The 19241-nt window shown below is 42.7% G+C and overlaps 1 protein-coding gene across 1 annotated transcript; it reads left to right on the top strand.

Moving 5' to 3' along the window:
• The first annotated feature begins 2579 nt into the window (after window positions 1-2579).
• Window positions 2580-17370, top strand: FLVCR1 (FLVCR choline and heme transporter 1). The gene is made up of 10 exons (XM_066178299.1): window positions 2580-3239; window positions 6282-6426; window positions 6992-7132; window positions 7423-7490; window positions 7734-7837; window positions 8996-9106; window positions 9850-9955; window positions 10174-10285; window positions 10780-10847; window positions 12246-17370. The coding sequence occupies exons 1-10, from the start codon at window positions 2580-2582 to the stop codon at window positions 12306-12308; spliced, it is 1578 nt and encodes a 525-aa protein (XP_066034396.1). The 3' UTR covers window positions 12309-17370.
• The last annotated feature ends 1871 nt before the right edge of the window (window positions 17371-19241 follow it).

Below are 19241 nucleotides of genomic sequence, written 5' to 3'. Positions count from 1 at the left end.
ACCAGTGCAGTGTAGCAAAGACGGATTTGCCTCTGTGTTGATCTGTCGTAAATAAACTTGCTTCTTTCCGGAAAAAGTCTCCTCCTGGGAGTTAGCCTGTATCCACGTCCTCTTTCCAGTGCCCTCCTTTTCTCCACAGCTCCCCGGTGTCTGGTTACTCCCTGCGTGCAGGAAGCACATGACACGGGGTGTGCCGGGCCATTGGGTGGATGGGGAAGACGGATGATGCTCTGTGGGCACGGCTGCGGTGAAACACAAGATGTGCGAGCCAGTCTTAGCACGGGATGGATTTGCTCCGCCTGCTGTAAGCAGGCAAGGGTGCAACAGCAGGGAAAGGAAGAATGGGAGAAAAAAAAGCCTGTTTTCCTCTGGTTTTAAGGAGTAACTCTTTGGACGGACTATCTTTGGGTGGACTTTTGAGATCATCCAAAATTTGAGGGGAAAAAAATGCTAAATGAAGTCAGCTGTAGGTCAGTGTTGTACGTTCTTCCAGAACAAGAATAATTTAGGATGCTAACGCTACATCTATTCCACCCAGCCAAAGTGTCACAGTCCTTTCTCTGGCCCCAAGGGCAACCCACAGCCTGTGCCAGAGATCATGAAGGGCCACTGCTGCAAATACTGGCAGAGTCTCAGCTGTGTTTTCAGCATACAGTGTTGAATGTTGAGGATATTCCTAAAGTGGAAGCCAGCTGTTCAGTTGCTTTGATAATGTTTGTTCCAGTTCCCACTATACTGCTTCCTCTTGAGGTCCTGTTTTTTTTTTTTAAAAAAACCTGCATTGCTACAGTACTTAGAGCAAGCCAGGCAGAGGAACTGAGAGAAATTCACCAAGCATCTGATCTTACAGAGGAAAACTAAAAATAAATCAGCGTCTTTTTTGGCATGAATGAGAGAGGCAAGAAGGGCCTGAATCTGACACAGGTAACTTTATTTTTAAAGAGCAGATTTCTTGCACACACCTCTTACCTGCAAATTAAGAACTAAGTTGCAGTAGTCTCTAAAATTCCACGGTGCCAGTAATCATCACTACTGTTGGTCAGCTAAGTGCTCAGGGAAAGCAAACAGCCAAATTAATAATTTGAAGCATGTGTCCATATTATTATCCATACTGTAAATAAGATCAGGAAGTGTGGCTGTTACATAGGTGAACTGGTCTTGAGTAAAATACCAGCTCCTAATTAGTGAGGGTACTTAAGACTGGTGGCCAAGTGTATCCACAGCCCAGACAGATCTGATTAGGCTGACATACCCAAGAACAATGTGCAGTGTGTTTGTTATTTGCTGAATACATTCCAAACGATTTCCTACAGAAACCAGTAAAATACTATTAACATCGTTAGCAAACTTAAATATTTCTGTATTTTCTTATTATGCTTTGGAGAACAATCTCTCTCTTTATTAGGGGGCACTGCCTGCAGCAGCAGAATTACAAACTGTGATAGGAGGCACCAGACACTGCTCCTGTGCAGACATGAATGGGGCAGGATTTGGGGGAAGATTGCTTACTGAAGGGATGTCTACCCGCCTCTGCACATGAGCCAGACGGCCACTTTCCTGGGGTATGTGTCAAATCAAATTGCAGAGGTTGAGTGGAAACAAGGAATGTTTTGCCTGCGGCTCTGGAGGCAATGAAGGACTGGGGTGGATGCACACGCATCCATAATGCACTGTACTGGCCACCCTGTGCTGCAAATTGGGCCTCTGTCTCTGCCCATCTGTCTCTCATCACTTCAGTTCATTTCTCTGCATCACCACCACAAAGACACAAATCATATTATGGCAGGGGAAGGCCCTGGATTTTCCTAGAATGTGCTGGAAGTGATGTGGCCTATGTGTCCCTGGCAGAGATGGTGCAGCAGCCGAGGTGCCCTGGCCTGTGCCCAGGAAGAAGGTGAGTGATGAGCCACAAAGCACCAGGCTGTGCCCACCCAGCCTTGCCTGGGCCGGACACACCAGCTGTCAAAATGGTTACAGGAAGGAGGTGACGCTGCTCCTTCCTTGGAGATGTCGTGGGGATTATTTACATCGTTACCATCACATGCTCTCATGTTGTTCTCATGCAGCCACCAAAAGTCACACAGCCTTTGTAAGGTCAGTTTAAAAGACTTAAAGAAGTATGAGGAGTCTGTGTGTGTGTGTGTGTGTGTGTGTGTGTGTGCAAATGTATCACTCAGATGTTGGGACGTGGGGACTGAGGTGGAGCAGGACATGAGCAGGCGTGCAGTGACTGTGCAGATAAGGAACTCCGAGAAAGATGGACAAAGAAAACGGAAGCAGAGGTGTGAACAAAACAACCATCTCCATGTATATCCACATGCACGCACTCCCAACGCTTCCCAGCAGCCCGGGCTGCAGTCCCGGCTTACCGGAGCCACGGCGGCCGCTCCAGCGCTACCCCGCGGGGCCGAACCCGCCCGCCCTCGGGGCCGCCTTCGCTCCTCCCGCCGGGCAAGGCTGAGGGCCCGGCCCCGGGGCGGGGCGGCGGAGAGCGGAGCCACAGCCAGGTGACCTTGGCAGGCAGAGCCGGGCTGCTCCCGCCGCCGCCGCCGGGGAAGCTGGGTGCGGAGACGGCAGAGATGGTGGAGGACGGCGGCGAGGAGGAGGCGGAGGGCGAGAGCGGGGAGATGCCGGCGGCCGCGGCGCCGCTGCAGCGCTGCAATGGCTTCCTGCCCGGCAAGGAGGCGGCGGACGGCGGCCGGGCGGCCCCGGCGGGCGGCGGGGAGCAGCCGGCCCCGGCGGCCCCGGAGGCCGAGGCGATGCTGGCGGCGGGCGGCGGGCGGCCGGAGGTGCGGCTGGAGACGCGGCTGTCGCGGCGGCGGCTGGCGGTGCTGGCTGTGTTCAGCTGCTACTCGCTGGTGAACGCCTTCCAGTGGATCCAGTACAGCATCCTCAGCAACGTCTTCGCCGGCTTCTACGGCGTCACCTTCCCGCAGATCGACTGGCTGTCCATGGTGTACATGGTGGCCTACGTGCCGCTGATCCTGCCGGCCACCTGGCTGCTGGATGCCCGCGGGCTGCGGCTCACGGCGCTGCTGGGCGCGGGGCTCAACGCGCTGGGCGCCTGGCTCAAGTGCGGCAGCCTGGCCCCGCAGCGCTACCCGCTCACCCTGGCCGCCCAGGCCGTCTGCGCCGTCGCCCAGGTCTTCATCCTGGGGCTGCCCTCTCGCATCGCCTCCGTCTGGTTCGGCCCCACCGAGGTCTCCACCGCCTGCGCCGTGGCTGTGCTGGGCAACCAGGTAGGGCCGCAGGGGAGCCAGGGGGGCTTCGGAGGAGTGGGCTTCCTTGGAGTTCGGCATCGAGTTAAAAACAAGATGCTTAAGTGGGAAAAGGCTTTTCTCCAGGATATGGTGATGGGAGAGCAGACAGGTGAGGAAGCGGGGCCAGTGGAAAGGTGATGCTGCCTCGGCCAGCCTGGCGGTGCCGGAGCCGGGCCGTGTGGCAGCTCACACCTTTCCATCAGCTGCCGGCAGTACATCGGTCGAGACCGTTTTCAGAAGTGGTCCTGCTCCACTTTCTTTTTCTCTTGTATTTTGGCACTTGGATTCATTTGACTGAATCCACCCCCAGCTGCAGGGGTGTGAACTACGTGAGCTTTCATGAAGAGCACCAGCGACAACATATATTGGTTTCTGCTTTTTAAACTATGGCCTCCAATTGCCAGGTGCCAGTAGTCAATACCCTGGTGAGTCGTGAAGTTTTGTGTAACGCTGTGGTAGTTCCAACATCACTGTTGGGAGCTGATAACTGAGTCACAGATTTCCTCAAGCTCTCTGGTCCTGGCCAGTTTCAGAGAGCTGGAACAGGTGCATCTGCAAGCACAGATGCAAGTATGATAGTTTTTCCTCCTATAGCCTTGGTCTCACCTCATGCCACTGTCCCAGCCTTTTTTTTTTTCCCTTTTTTTTTTTTTTTTTTCCCCTGTCCTGTGGCAAAAAATTGCTAAGATTCAAATCAGCATCACTGGTACAGGCTGAGGTCATAGGTAGAGTTTGGTTAAGATAATGGGGGATTTTTCTTTCATCATGTGAGCCTAATGATTTTATGCTTGTGCACTTCGGATTATGACAGCAATGATATTACATATTTACAGTTAGGGTGGTTACCAAGCTGATTCTTCATGAGCTGACACCTGGCTGTTCACAGGTTTTCCCAAACTTTTTTTTTTTTTAAATCAAAGTTTTCCAGTGGACAAGTCAACTGTCCCTTTTGGACTGAAGATTTCAGAAACTGTTGGTTGTTTCAGCAGTGAGGCAAAAATTTTGGATCTGCATCCTGGTATCAGGTTAAAGGTTTCTTTGGCAGCTGAATTTCCACTCTTCCTTACATGCACGAGTCCTCCCTGCAGCAAGGAGTTACCGGGTTTTCAGTTCTGCAGTAGAGTGTCAAGTGTCCAGCTTGGAGCCTGAAACTGATGCTTCACTTGGATGCTGAGATGTGGGGTTAAAGTGGTGCAAGACAGGAGCAGGAGAACAGGGCTTGTGTGGTTGGGAATCACGAGAGAGATGGACAAGGGAAACAGGATCAGGATGTGAGCAGAATAAGCCGTGGTTATTTCTGGAGTGTATTCCCCTCCAGAAGCTAGGACTGATCTCAGTGTGTCTGCTGAAGTGCTTGCTGGTACTCTGTCCATCAAACGACAGAATTTCTCAATTCTCACATCTTGCTTCCTTAAAAAAAAAAACCCTAAAAACTCTCAAAAGCTAGTTTGAAAGAGTAGCGAGATGCGGAGTTAGGCACTTGGAAGTTAGAAGTAATGTTGTCAGTGTATCCCACTGCGGTTCCCTCCTGCATACGCATTCCCGTTGGGTCTCACTGTACTGGATAATTGCACAAGGTGAACTATGTAACAGAACAGGTTGCTATAACCCACTCAGCTATTGGCCATCTGATTGCTTATCAGATACTGTGTGTAACTTCAGAGCTGCAGCAAACACGGCTGGACAGCAGGCAGGGGAGGAACAGCGCAGTTATCAGAAATTAGATCTCATCTCTTTGAGATGCTGATCGTTTGCAGCTGGAGCACAAATCACTGAGAATGCAGCGATGTACCTGTCAAGGGTTGTTTGGAGTGCCAGATCTCCACAAGTATTTAGCACTTGAAATGAGGCTCACCAAACTCATTGGAACACTTTATTCTGGCCTTAACCTCTCTAGATGTAAACAATGGATAAGGAAACTCGAATTCGTTGGAACATTATGGGTACTGTATTGGCTCCTATTGGGGTAGGAAAAAAATATACCCGAAGAAAAAAAGTAACTGTGTGCTCAGTTTATGTTTGTAGGGTTCATATACTGGAGCGTGAGGACAAAAGGAGACAAATTCTTCCTGTGACTACTGGATACTGTGTCAATCTGATGGCCTGGGGGAATAAAAGGTAGCAAAACCCTCATCAGGTTATGCACAAAGGGTGCTTTGTAAGCACAGTGGCACACCTCTAATGTGCATGCTTTCTGATTGTTGGACTTGCTGCTCTAACAGTCTTTGGTGCTCTTTTTTCATTGAATTTTACCTAAAATAAGTGTTCCAACACTTAAAAATGTCATTTAGTTTGGAGGGAGCCGAAGAGAGAAATTGGAGAATAGTGCAGGACTTGTTCCTTTATGTTTTAAAAAGCTTTATAAATATACCCAAGACTTCAGTCTCTGTTTTATGTCTCTTTAATGCAGCATCAGTTGTTATGTTGGAATTTACTCCACATACAAACCCACTACTGCTTCATTTTGTGGTTTTTATTTATTTCCTTAGCAATAATTGTTGAGTTTGGCCTTAATAAGGATATTCCTTTTCTCTTGCTTTTCTCTGCTCTATCTGTTCTGCAGTAAACCTTGCAGTCAGGCTTTGCTAATGTAGTGGCAGAAGCATGACATCAAATGAAGAACATTTCTACAAGAGTAGCTGGAATCTTGTGCCATTTCTAGCCCTTCAGTTGCAGGATGACTGATACAAATTTATGTTCATGCGTGGTACTTTCACTTTCCTGTGAAAGATTCTTGTATAAGTACAAAGATTCTTGTATAAGTACTATGTGTAGTGTAAATATATACACTTAAGTGTGGTATTGTAGCTCAGTTGAGAAATGAAAAGGTTAAGGCCTGAGTTATGGAAGACCAGGTTGTAAAACAACATGGAGACCAAGTGGCTCAGAAGTGCAATACTAAAGTTTCATTAATGATTATTATGATAACAGTTCTGAATTCTACCTGATAAGACTTTTCACTTCTGTTAATTTTTATGTTCAGAGGGAAATGATTTTTGGTTTTGTTTTCTTGCTTTACAGCTTGGTACTGCCATTGGCTTTTTGTTGCCGCCTGTTTTGGTCCCAAATACACCAAATGATATTGATCTTATGGCGCATAACATCGGCATCATGTTCTACGGAACAGCGATAGTGTCCACACTTTTGTTCTTCTTAACAGGAGTTGGTAAGCGTTTAAGTTACTGGAATTTACATGCTGGCCATAGTGAGTGTTTGCAATGTCTCACTTAAAGCAGCTGACTGCTCAAAGTAGTTGAGGTTACAATTTTTCCAGTTTGTGTTCACTTACCTGTTGTGCCAGGGTTAAGCAACAACCATTTCACCTTATGTTGTGCTTCACATGGAGTGATTTCTTTCAGAATATTTAGTTCTCGTAGTTTCTTTGCTGTAAGGACCTATGATATAAAATGAATTATAAAGCTCTGTTCATCTTCTAATTTATATACAAATGTCTTGATGTATTGCAGATGAAGTCTGTCTTTGACCATATTTTGGTAGCAATCAGATGTGACCAAATAACGCATCCTTTTGTGGTTGTGACTTAGTTCTTCCATGAGAAAATCTAGAATTTTTTTCATGGAGTCGTTAAAACTACAAGTTGATCCTATGAAATTCATCAAGGTGAAACACTTCCAAAAAAAAAAAAAAAAAAAGGAAATGAGAGAGGAAAAAAAAGGCACATTAATTTGGTGGAGATGAATCAAAAAATGTTCCTTCTTCTTTTTCCCCAGTGTTTGAAGAAAAGCCCAAATACCCTCCCAGCCACTCTCAAGCAGTCCTGCAAAGTAAACCTCCTGAGGATTACTCCTACAAGCAGTCCATTATTAATTTATTCAAAAATATCCCATTTATACTTTTGCTAATTAGTTATGGTAAGTGGTGCTATCTGCTTGTAATCTGGCAGAAAGGTTCAAATGCAGGCCAGAAGGACACAGAATTTTAATTGTGGGGTTTTTCTTTATGGGGGAGGGAGTGTCAAACTTTTATTTATTCTGATGCCAGTGCTGGCAAATCTGTAAGGATGCAAAATACCATTTATAGGTCCAGTAAAGAGATTTTACCTAGTACATAAAAGGTTTTGTGTCAGAAGATGAATTCTTAAGGGTAACAAATCTTCATGGCTGCACCTGGAATGACTGAAGCTTTTTCCTTGGTACTGCAGGTATAATGACTGGGGCATTTTATTCTGTCTCCACATTATTAAACCAGATGATAGTAACTCATTATGAGGTAAGTTTCTTGGATCTTATCTTTCTCTTTTTCATTGTACATTTGCAGAGGTTTTATTTATTTTTTAGGTGCTATGTGTGCTCAGACGTTTGGTTTCTTTTGTACCTCTGTACAGTTTCTTGTACCATACAGCTGTGGAAGTCATAGGAATGTTTGTTTGCACTTATGACTGCCAAGAGGTCTGAACTTGACTCTGAGTGGAAGCAAGTTATTAATGAGCACCATATAAATATTTGTTGAAAGGGAGAAGAAGTGAACGCTGGGAGAATTGGCTTGACACTGGTGGTGGCAGGAATGGTGGGTTCGATTATTTGTGGTTTGTGGCTGGATTACACTAAAACATACAAGTAAGTGTGGGTAGGCATGTGTGGGGCTAGGGGTAGGAGAGTGGTGCAATTGCATTAGGAAAATACTCCAACCTAAGGGCTGAAACGAACTGCTGATGAAATGCAGTTTGTCCCTGATCTTTTAGTGGCCTTGTTGGAAACAAGTTTCTTGAGGCTACAGCAAAAGCTTGAGACTGTTACTGGTTATTGGCCAAAAGAAATTAAAATGAGGGAGCAGAATGCAAAGATGGAAGGGATTTGTCATCTACTCCTGTCTCTTCAGAAGTAAAAGGCTAACAAGGAAAGCACTGTAGGTCCTACATACAGTGGCCAGGTGGCCCAGTGGGCTGCTTCTCCTAGGAAAGCATAAAGTCTCAAAGCCTACCCTGCATTGTTTCATAGGATGGCCAGCTGATAGATTCTCAATTTTTTTTATGCTACTCCTGATCCTATTAGTAAGTGTAAGGTTTCCTTTAATTCAGGGGATGACCATGGAGCAGACCTCTGTTGTGGGGTAGGAGCTCCTGGGTCCATCATCCATGGTGTGGTGCCCCCAGGAGCGAGCACTGCCCTGGAGCACTGTTTGTGATGGAGTAGTTCTCCCCTGTGACTCACTACTTTATGTGCCTCTACACGCCTAATGGATGTTAATGCTGTAGACTGGCTTTGTTTCTGCATGTGTTTTGGCTTATAAATATGTGCTTTAAGAATTTGGAAGACACCCCTTCTTCCAGATTCAAAATAAATAGAACACTCTAATGAGATTTGTTTGACTTGCCTCTTTTATTGAGGCTGACTTTTATTGCTAATGGTGCTGGACTCAGCTGCTCCTGTGTTGATATATAGTGTAATGGGCAGCACTGCAGAATGGCCAAGAGGTACAACCTAGCAGAGAACTAAAATAGTCTTAAGGTAGTAGCGTGTGCTGTGATTGTCCATTATTTGAGAGTCTGAGTAAGTGTCCTTAGCCTTGAGTGAAGGAGCCAGATGACCAAGACAATGAAGAGTTCAGGAAGGGACATGTGCTCGCTGCATGCTAAGTTTGAGGCAGAATTACATGAAGCAAATTATATAGCTTTAGAATGGTTTATGTAATGTTCATGTTATCCTTCCATGCTTCAGCACTGTGCTACGGCCTTCCATTAACAATGTTAATTTTTTGTTGTTGTTGGGTTGCAGGCAAACTACTTTGATTGTTTACATTCTCTCTTTCATTGGGTTGCTGGTATTTACCTTCACCCTGGACCTTGGATACCTTATAGTAGTGTTCGTGACTGGAGGAGTGCTTGGGTGAGCAATTAAAGAGCACTACAAGACTTACTGCAGTTCTGTTCTGAAACATATTTAAATGTTTTACCTAGATAATTCTGCTGTGTATTCTGTCACCATGATCTCAGCCTATGCCTTAGACAGTACAGATTGGGTTTCACCTTCTGTTACATCAGAATAAATCTAAAGTCACTCACTTTTGAATAAATTTCATTTACCATTTTTTAGGGACCTACGAGAGGTCTCTATTGTGGTCAATTTGTTTGGTTCCAATTAAAAAAACTATCTGCAGTGAAGTTGAAGCTTTCTGTTGACCAGTGTGTAGGTGATTAGAGTTTAACTGAGCAGATCTAGGAAGACTGGCTTCTCTGCATTTTCATTAATCTATACTTTGATAGCCCAAACACCATGCTCGTTGCTTTGTTCGCTGTGCCCATCTAAAAGCCTCAAGAAGTGCTCAGGGAATGTTGCTGTATTCAGACACAGAAGTCAAGATAAAACCAGAAATGTCTTGAGAGTTTCCGTTTAAAAACCCATCAACCAACCTCAGCTGCATTAAGCCCCTTCTCTTCCCTTCATTCATCAGATCCCTCAGCTTCTTCCATAGCAGCTTCCAGCAGGTGTTCCAGTGCACACCTTCACTCCCTTTTTATGGTCTCTTTTTCTCCTCCAGCATGGATATTTGGGCTGATCAAATGATGATGTTTGTGTATGCCTTTCATTTGAAAGTAATTGGCTTCAAGTATGGATCTCCTCTTCAACAGGTTCTTCATGACTGGCTATCTTCCACTTGGGTTTGAATTTGCTGTGGAAATTACATATCCAGAGTCTGAAGGCACTTCCTCAGGTCTCCTTAATGCATCAGCACAGGTAACAGCATTTTATTCCTTCAAGTGAAGTAATTCTCAGGAAGGCCACTATGCTTGAGTCTAGGAAGGCTCTCTTAGACTTAGCTAAGTCTCTGTTTAGCTGTTACAGTCCTGGCTTTTTAAAAATTTGATTTCTATAAGATGTGACCTGGAACTTTTAAAGGTAAAATGATGACTCTTTTCTGTGTGATCCTGATGAAGTTACTTGTTTGTTTATAGATATTTGGAATTCTCTTTACACTTGTTCAAGGAAAGCTCACAACAGACTACAGTCCTCGTGCAGGAAACATCTTTCTTTGTGCTTGGATTTTTGTGGGCATTATTTTAACAGGTAATTACAAGTGCAAGTAATGGTTTCTCTTTAATGTAAAAACATAGATGCTTTTAGCATGATGTTGCTAATATATGGACAGCCATCTGACCCCCATGTCTTGAATTTGAGACAGATGTTTGTCTCCAGAGTGGGGTGAGAAGTGGAAACAAATGGAGGAAGTTTGCACTTTTCCAAATGCAGGAAATTGCTGATGCACTCTGGAACTGTGCCAGTGTTTACACATGTTGACTCACAAATGTGCTGGAAGTGCTGAAACTATCAAGCTTTTCTCTAAGTTCTTGAGTTTAATATACTTCATCATCTCCTGCTTTGTGTGCTTTGTGAGGAGCAAGTTCAAATTGTCAGCGAGTTCAAATTGCAAAGAGCGAATACGGGTGTTTTGACAGTGTGCTGGAAGCAACTTCTGTGTGCTTGCACCGTGCAAACATTTCCCTTGAAGTGCATGTCACTGCAAAGGTGTGAACCAGCTTTCCTTTTGCCTTCTTTTTCAGCCTTAATAAAATCAGATTTGCGAAGACACAATGTCAATTCGGGGATTATGAACTTGGACGTTAAAGCTGTAAGTGACGACTCTTTTACCACGACTGTGTTACCTACTTGAATGCTTGACTTCTACTGGCATAGCAATATCAGCTGCAAAAGAGTAATTGACAAAATCTTATGACTGATTCCATGCTGCTTTTGAACAACAGAGCCACATGGGATGCTGCCCTCACATATCTGTTTCTCTCCTTAACTTCCGTGAAAAAACCTGAAAAAACTTCTGCTCTCAGATTTTTTTTTTAATCTTTGAATTTTTTGAATATTTGGATTTTAAGTGACTAATAATATTATTTTGTTGCTTGAATCTTACTTTTTCATAATAGCAGGGTAGCACTGTAAATTGTGAAGCCTTTTTGTTCATTGGGTTACGAGGCCATCCTGTAGACCATGTATTTTATTTAAAATACTTGCAGTACCTTCAGATGAAGTCAGTGTCTGATACACAGAAGCCATGCTGGAGTTTCTTTACAGTGCTGCATAAAGAGCTGGGTTTGTTCTTCTGCTGACACTCTTAATTTAAATGAAGAGTGAGCATAGCATTTTCTGATGACCATAGGGTAGCATGTTTCAGCAGCTTTTCCAAACTACTACAGTTACTAGTAGAAATAAAGCTCTCAGTGGAAAATGTTTTCAGTGCTTCGGGTTTTTGATTGTTTGGATCAAGATAAGAGACAGCTTTTTGGAGTCAGACATTGCAAGATCCTCTGCCACGCTTCTTTTTGTGTAGGTGTCTTGCATGATCAGCAGCTTTTGATCACCTGTGACCAACTGCACACTGTTAGTTGTCTGTATGAGGTTCAGAAACTTCCTAGCCGGTGCTGTCTGAGCTAACTTGAACCTGAAACCTGTGCAGCTGTGTGTGCTCAGTGTGGCATTTCCCAGCCACGGTGGCATTTCACTGTGGGTTTCCCAGCGGGGCTGGGGCTCTCTGGGGGCTGTGCATGACTCATCTGCTTTCCATTATCAACCTCCGTAATTAGCCTGGATGGACACACGGCTTCATTCATTCGTATTAGCCAGGGTGTAAGAAAAGCTGCAGTCCTTGCCCTGATGTTGCCATGCATGATTGAGACCTGCCTGTGTTAATAATGTTCAGTATCCCTTTGATACTGAACCTTGATCAAGATTCTACTGTGGTAAATGTAATGGAGAAAAAAATGGGAAGTTAATCTTCACGTGACAAATATTTATATGCAGTAAATCTATACTTTAGAGTTTCCTAAGGAACTAAATTCTGTGTTTGGTCTCTTTATTACAAAAAGAAGGGAAAATAAGGTTTTGTATAATGGCTTAATTGGGCTAATGAACTACATATACTGTTGGAGTCAAACCAAATAGAATACTGAGTGAGAATAATTCTGTTGAATAACAGCTTAATTCCTGTTGTGTTTTGATTTTTTCTCTCCCTCTTCAGGTACCAGTTGACAGTCCTGTAGAACCTGAAAGCACTACATTAAAGATTCAGTCAGCTTTATAAAGCTGCAGGAAGATGACTTAGAAACGCACAAGTTTGGTTAAAAACAGAACAACGTGAGCTAGTGTAATCACTGGATTTGTGTGTATGAGTAGTAAATTGTGTTTGTTGATATTGGTGATAGTTGTATGTTGGAAGCTATGAAGATGCTCAGTTCATTTTGCCCAAGGTGCAAACAATTCGCCTTTGTATGGAATATTTCTTTTGGCATTTTCAAGTTTTGCAGTTTCATTAGTAAAGAATGGTGTGAACACTCTCCACAGTAGGGAGACATGTGCATTCAGGATGCATACTTGAAAAAAATCAGGAATCTTGAAGCATAGTTGTTAGGATCACAAATATATAATCTTCTTTTCTTGTTCAGTCTTGCTGGTGCATTTCGTAAGTCAAAGAGGAGGGAGATGCACAGCAGGAGGATGTTCACAAGTTAATTTTTTATTTTAAATGTATCTGTATTTGAATATAAGCCAATGATTCCTTCTGGGAAAGTGATAGCACAATACCGAAAACAAGAGATGATGTGTGTGTTTCATACTGGCATCTGACATTTCTTTTGCCTTGAAACTTCTTTATAGATATCAGAAGGCAGACAAGAGAGAACACTGTTCTTGCTATAGCTTCATTGTAGCATTTCTGGGGAGATTGAAAAAGTTTCTCACTAGATAAATTGGAGAAAAAACATTTCTTATTAAATGCAGTAAAAAGGAGGACAAAGGCCTTTGATATCTCTGTTGTGAAATATTTACAAGCAATGGAACACTACCACACAAGTTTCCTCCATGGAATATTTTGAGTGCTTTCTCAGTTAAAGAGAGCGGAGTACGTGTTTACAAAGAGCCAGTGCCTTTACTTTGTAAAGAAGATCCCTGCCTCATCTTGAGTTTAATCAGTGCTGCTGAAGAAATTCCATTTTATGTGTTAAACCTCTAAATATTTGTGGACTATCAGAAAATGTGTGCTGTCCTTTTTATGAATTGTATCACTTGTCGCATGTGAAATTCCTGTGCTTGTGTAACTTAAATCATGTCTTTTGCAGTTTGTTAAAAGCTGTAAGGATGACTGAAAGGAAAATAGCGATATTTTCACTTTCTCTGATCAAAAAATTTCTTTTATACCATCTTAGCTGCAGAATGAGCAGACTTCATTAACAGTAACTTTTTGTTACTTCATTTATCTGTATTTGGGATGGAGGTTTCTCACTACAGTGCTTTTGAAAATTTTCTCTTTTACCTTGTGCTCTATCTACACACCCACAGAACTGACAGCACTACAATAATACTACTGCTGGGAAAGTCAGACCTGGGTTAGTGGACTGTTTGGAAATATTTAATTTTTAGCTCAGCAAACTGACCATGCAAGTTCAGTGCCATCCATGATGCTGGGTCTTTGAGTTCCCACAGATGCAATGCCATCCAGAAGGTGGAATCCTACTCCAAGTTTTCCCCAGATTGTTACAGTTGGGGAGGGGGAATTATTTAACTCTGGGCTGGTTTCTGCTGGGCTAGTTAATTTTCTTCACAGTGGCTGGCATGGGGCTCTGTTTTGGATTTGTGCTGAACACAGGGTTGATAATACAGAGATGTTTCTATCATTGCTGAGCATGGCTTACACAGAGCCAAGGCCTTTTCATACGTCAGAAAAGGCAAGGAAGTTGGGAGTGTGTGGGAGGTTGGGAGGAGACACAGCCAGGACAGGTGACCCTGACTGCCCAAAGGGATATTCCACACCATGTGACATCGTGTTCAGTGTATACAGGGCGGGGCAGAAGGAGGAAGGGAGGGATGTTTGGAGTGGTGGTGTTTTCTTCCCAAGTAGCCATTGCACTTGATGGGGATGTCTGAGCACCTGCCTGCCCATTGAGGCAGCGAATTAATTCCTTGTTTTTCTTTGTTTGTGTGTGGGGCTTCTGCTTTCCCTGCCTTTATCTCAACTCGTAAGTTTTCCAGCTTTTACCCTTCTGATTCTGTCCTCAATCCCATTGGTGGGGAAGGGAGCCAGCAAGCAGCTGTTTGGGGCTTGGTGAATGGCTGGGGTAAACAGCAACAAACTCCAAGATAGTCTCTATGTACAATAAATATCATTAAAAGCTTTTTTCCCCCCTTATTTTGCTGCAGACTCAGGAAAACCCTTTTGTATAAAAAGGGCCCTGAAAACTTATTTTTCTAAGCTTAGCCTCTAAATGTGATGATCTTGATTTAAACACTTTGTATGATAAATGCTTTAGACAGGGGAAGACCTATCAGAATAAATTAAGCAGGCTTGGAACACTTGCCTTGCCAAAGGGGTTCACGTCTCTTTGCCAGGTCCAGTGCTAGGGAGAAAAGAAATGGCCAGGCCTTGCTGCTCCTGGAGAGGTGAGCTCTTGAAGAGTCTGCTGCTGAAGTAGCTGAATATAGAAAAGCACCTCTTGGCTATTCAAATGGCAGATAAGGGTATAGGAGTGAAAGTAGAGATGCTTTCATTATGTCAGTCCTTTATGTGGAAGCTGCCCCATCAAGGGATGTACACATTTTCAGTCCTAGTGAGAAAAGTGAAAGTTTCTGCCTTGTGGCGTATGTGGGTGGCTTTTCCCTTTGGAAAAATGATAACAACATGTACCAAAAAATATATATGTTTTTCAGCAAGGTACAGAATATATTTATGTTCATAGCCCGTGGTTGTTTTGATTTTCGGTGTTGCAAAATCTTAACAAGATAATATTTTTGTCGTTTTGGGGAATTGTTTTCAAATATCCAGTGGAAAGTCTTTGTCAGTGTCCAGGATGTTTGCTGACCTGTTCAGTACACACTGTTCAAAATCAAAGATTGAGCTTTTTCTTTCTTTCTTAATATTTATTTTTCAATTCCTTTCTTCACTACTAATTTCCAGTTTCTTTAGTTATGTTCAGCTGATTATTGAAAAAATATTATAGTTCTGGCTCTTTGTGTTTTTTATCTTCTGCCAAATTACTTGACTACCTTCTGAAAAGGTTGAAACAAGATTTTGGCTTCTTAGATACCCTACTGGGTCCCTGAAAAGAAAATATTCCTAATAATGAAGGTTTAATTACATCCTGGATTTAATATTCCCCTTCTAAAAGGAGCTTGAAAGCTGGAAACCCATGAGCTATTTTCAGGCAATGATAAAGTATTGAAATGAAAAGCTCAGCAGCAGAATAAAGAGCAAATCAGTATTTTTTTATGTGATAGCCTTATCATTCATCAAGAAATTGAGGTTCTAGCTCATGGCAGAAATAAATTTGGAGTACTTGAGGCTTTGTTATTTTTGCTTTTAATTTTTGGGTTTTAGCAGACAGCTTCCACTTAATCAAACATAGAATCATAGAATGTTGAGAGGTTGGAAGGGACCTTAAAGATCATGTGGTCCCAACCCACCAGCCACAGGCAGGGACACCTCCCACTGGACCAGGTTGCTCAAAGCTCTATCCGGCCTGGCCTTGAACACTTACAGGGATGGGAAGTGTCCACAGCCTGCCTGGGCAACCTGCTCCAGTGTCTTACCATACTCACAGTAAAAAATTTATTCCTGATATCTAAATTAAATTTCCTGTCTTTCACTTTGTACCCATGTCCTCTTGTCCTATCACTACAATTCCTGACAAAGAGTCCCTCCCACTTCCCTGTAGTCCCTCTACAGATACTGGAAGGTTGCTGTGAGTTCTCCATGCAACCTTCTTAGCCTGGAAACCCCACCTGCATCTCGAATTGGAAATTCGAAGTCAGGGTTTCTGACTCTTAGCCTTGAGATCCTGGCTCAGCCCCCCAGCAAGAGTAGAACTGGGGGCTAAAAATCCTAACTTTTTAAAAGAGGTGGTTGTATCGTGAATGGAATTGCACATCAATTAGGAGAGGATGGTGTAAGAAACCAAGTGAGGAGAGGCATCCCAATCCTATGCATCAGCTTTTGCTTTTCAATTTGCATTTTTTTCAAGTGTTTCAGGAGAACTCTAGAGGATGCAAGAGAACACACAGTGCGGACCAAGGGGCCTGCCCACAAGTTCCCAGGAGCCCAGCAGGTTGTGCAATTGTCAACTTTCAGCTACAAAATTCAGAGATTAGCCTTAAAATTAGTTCTTATCTTTGTGCTTCTTCCCAGCCATGTTAAACTTTTGGTAACTTCAGTGGAAGAGACTTGGAGAACACACTGATGTATTTTTATTCAGGATTCCTATCACAGCCTTAAACCCCTCATTTCTATTGGCTGGGTGTGAAAATACCAGTCCGGTAGGGCATAGTCTGGAATTGCTGGTAGGTAAGTCCCTCAGAAAAAGTATTTGTAGATGGGTGCTTGTCTTTAGTAAGATCTCTTTCTGTTGCTAAAGGCCCATGTTTTACAAGGAGGAAAGAACAAGGGAAGAAGTAGAAAAAATACATATGAATAATTTCAGATTAATAGGACTTTTCTAACTTCAGCCTCTTGCCTCTTTTGTTCAGGGCAATCTGTTGTTTCAGAGACAATCAGTGGAGTGTGTAATTAGAGCTGCCAGCCCAGGTTGCCTAATGAAAAAATGATTTTTGATAAATATTTGGACTACCTTGTGCATCTACAACCAAGTGAAATTGGGTTGAGCTGTAAACATTTATTGTTTTCCATTTTGTGAACTCACTAGTTTTCCTGTGTGAATGGGAGTGTGTGACCTTTACAGTTGTTGTCTTTCAGTACATGTATGTACCTCCTTCTCAAGTGTTACAGGCTATTAATGTTTCATGGAGCACAAGTTGTCATTGTGCACAATAATATGTGATTGCCCCAGCCCCACCATTCGGTCTGAAGTCTATGAAAAGGGGGAAGTGATGTTAATGCAGGAACTAGAATGGATTAAGCAAAAAAATTTCCTAAGAGAAATGTACTTCTGTGTAAGACCCATGTTGCTTATGTCTTTGTTCTACTCATGAAGATAAGAAATATGTTTTGCTGTAATATTTTGGTTTTGTTAGTGTCCAATTCTTTATTTCAAGAGAAAATTAAAAGTTCTTAATGAATATTCTCTGATTGCAATACTGTATGTATGTGTATATTGGATGGCATCATTTCTTACCATTATATGTTACTAATAAAGTGTATAATGCCTAAATTGATTGGAGCCAAGAGTAACATTTTTGACAGCTGTTAATACAGCTGCTAATCTAAAAGTGATTATGTTTTTTTTTCCCCTTAGAACCTGCCTTTTAATGTAGGAAAATGTGTAAGTGTATGACTTACTGTGTCATTAACAAACATATATGTACATGCAGAGTGCATGTATGCAGGGTATAGAAGTTTATTCTACACAAGAGTATTGGCATCCAGAGAAATTTTCCCAGGGCATGGAATTAAAGCACTAGTATTGGTAGTCAAGTTGTACTGCTCCAGCACAGAGATTTCTGCTTTGCTTTGGAAAAGGTCTGTGAGGAAAAGAAAGTGCAAGTTAACCCCTAAAGAGAGCAATCAAAAGGCAGCTTCTTGAGGGTGGTGCAGATATTATTGCAATAAAGCAATTGATTTCAGAGAGATTATCTGGGGACAGAGGGCAGGATAACTTCTGAGACAGGATAAAAGTGAGACATTATATTCAGTTATGGCTAAAATCAAGAGTTGTCTTCAGTGAGAGCACAGCAGAACCCCTGTGAACACTCTGCAAGGGTTCTGTCACCTACCTTCAGGCATTTAGCCCAGGTGTGAATCAGGCAAATTTGAGGAATCTGCTTGAAAGTAAATAGAGTCGTGATAAGAAAATGTTTTAATTTTTTTAATCTCATTTCTCCACAAAGCTGGGATTCTCTCAGCTATTTTGGTATAGGAGATTCTTCACAGAAGGAGGTTGTACATGCTGCAGAGCACAGCAAACACAAGCCTTGTGTCATAAAGCAACACTATGCAGTTCAACACTGGGTTGAGCTTTCAGGTGGGTTCTTCGTTTTACAGCCAGGACTACAAGGTCATGTTTCCTCTTATGGTACCTCTATGAAAGCTGCAGGCAATATCCCCATTTAGCACTGTAATTTAAACATTCCCACAGCTAGGAAGGAACAATCCCAGAAAATTATTATTGCCTTAAAGTTTCTTTGGCATTGGAGTTTTGGGGTTGGTAGTTTGTTTTTTTTTTTTTTTCTGGTTAGATTCTCAGTCCTTCAAAGAAAACACTAGAAACCTCATCAGGTAAATGGGAGATGTGAAACCGTCCCAATTATGATTAATCAGATAATCATTTCTATAGCTGGGAAGAGGTTCTGTGATCCAAAGCTAACAAGTATTATCCCTTCCAGAAAGTAATGTGGTTTGTGTATTGATAAAATAGGCAGATGCCAACAGTCCAGCTGCTTCCTGGGCTGGAAAGGTTTCTTAGAAGTCTGCTGGATTTCCTTCTGTCTGTGCTTCACAATGAACTAACCCTATCTGACCATGTTCTAAATCAATATTTACAGCTCTATTAAACAACTTTTCAGAAAACAAAACAATGATATCCTGAACTTTGTAGAAGGAACTTCGGCAGATATGTCACAAAGGCTAAGTATTGGCATTGGTTAGGCATAATTACTGATTTGGGAGTAATTATTTATTTGTGAATAACGAGCTAATATCTGCTTAATATCAGGGATCAAAATTCAGCCACGAGGATGCTAATTTTCAGTGTTTCCTCAGTAAACTGTTTCTGCTTGTAACAGTGTTTAGACCATTAAAGAGGCAGTAAATAGTATCTAAAGGGCATTGCCAGTATTGTGGCCTTGTGTGACGAATTTCCAGAAATAGACACAAGATTGTACAAAAGCTATAAACTCCATGCAGATGGAAAAATCACGGGGAAGTATTGAAGGCTTCAGAAGTTTTTCTAGCCTGCGCTAGGCTGAACCAGAGAGTTCCCACTTTCTTTTTTCAGAATGGGGCAGTCCTCTAAGGTTTTTTTAAATGTTGATCACTAGTTTGGTTAAGGTAATAGAGGGACTGCAGATGACTGCA

Source organism: Chamaea fasciata, unplaced genomic scaffold (genome assembly GCF_029207755.1).
Source record: "Chamaea fasciata isolate MVZ Bird 193981 ecotype frontalis unplaced genomic scaffold, bChaFas1.0.hap1 SCAF_3, whole genome shotgun sequence".
Taxonomy (NCBI): domain Eukaryota; kingdom Metazoa; phylum Chordata; class Aves; order Passeriformes; family Sylviidae; genus Chamaea; species Chamaea fasciata.
This window is presented reverse-complemented; position numbering and strand designations above follow the sequence as displayed.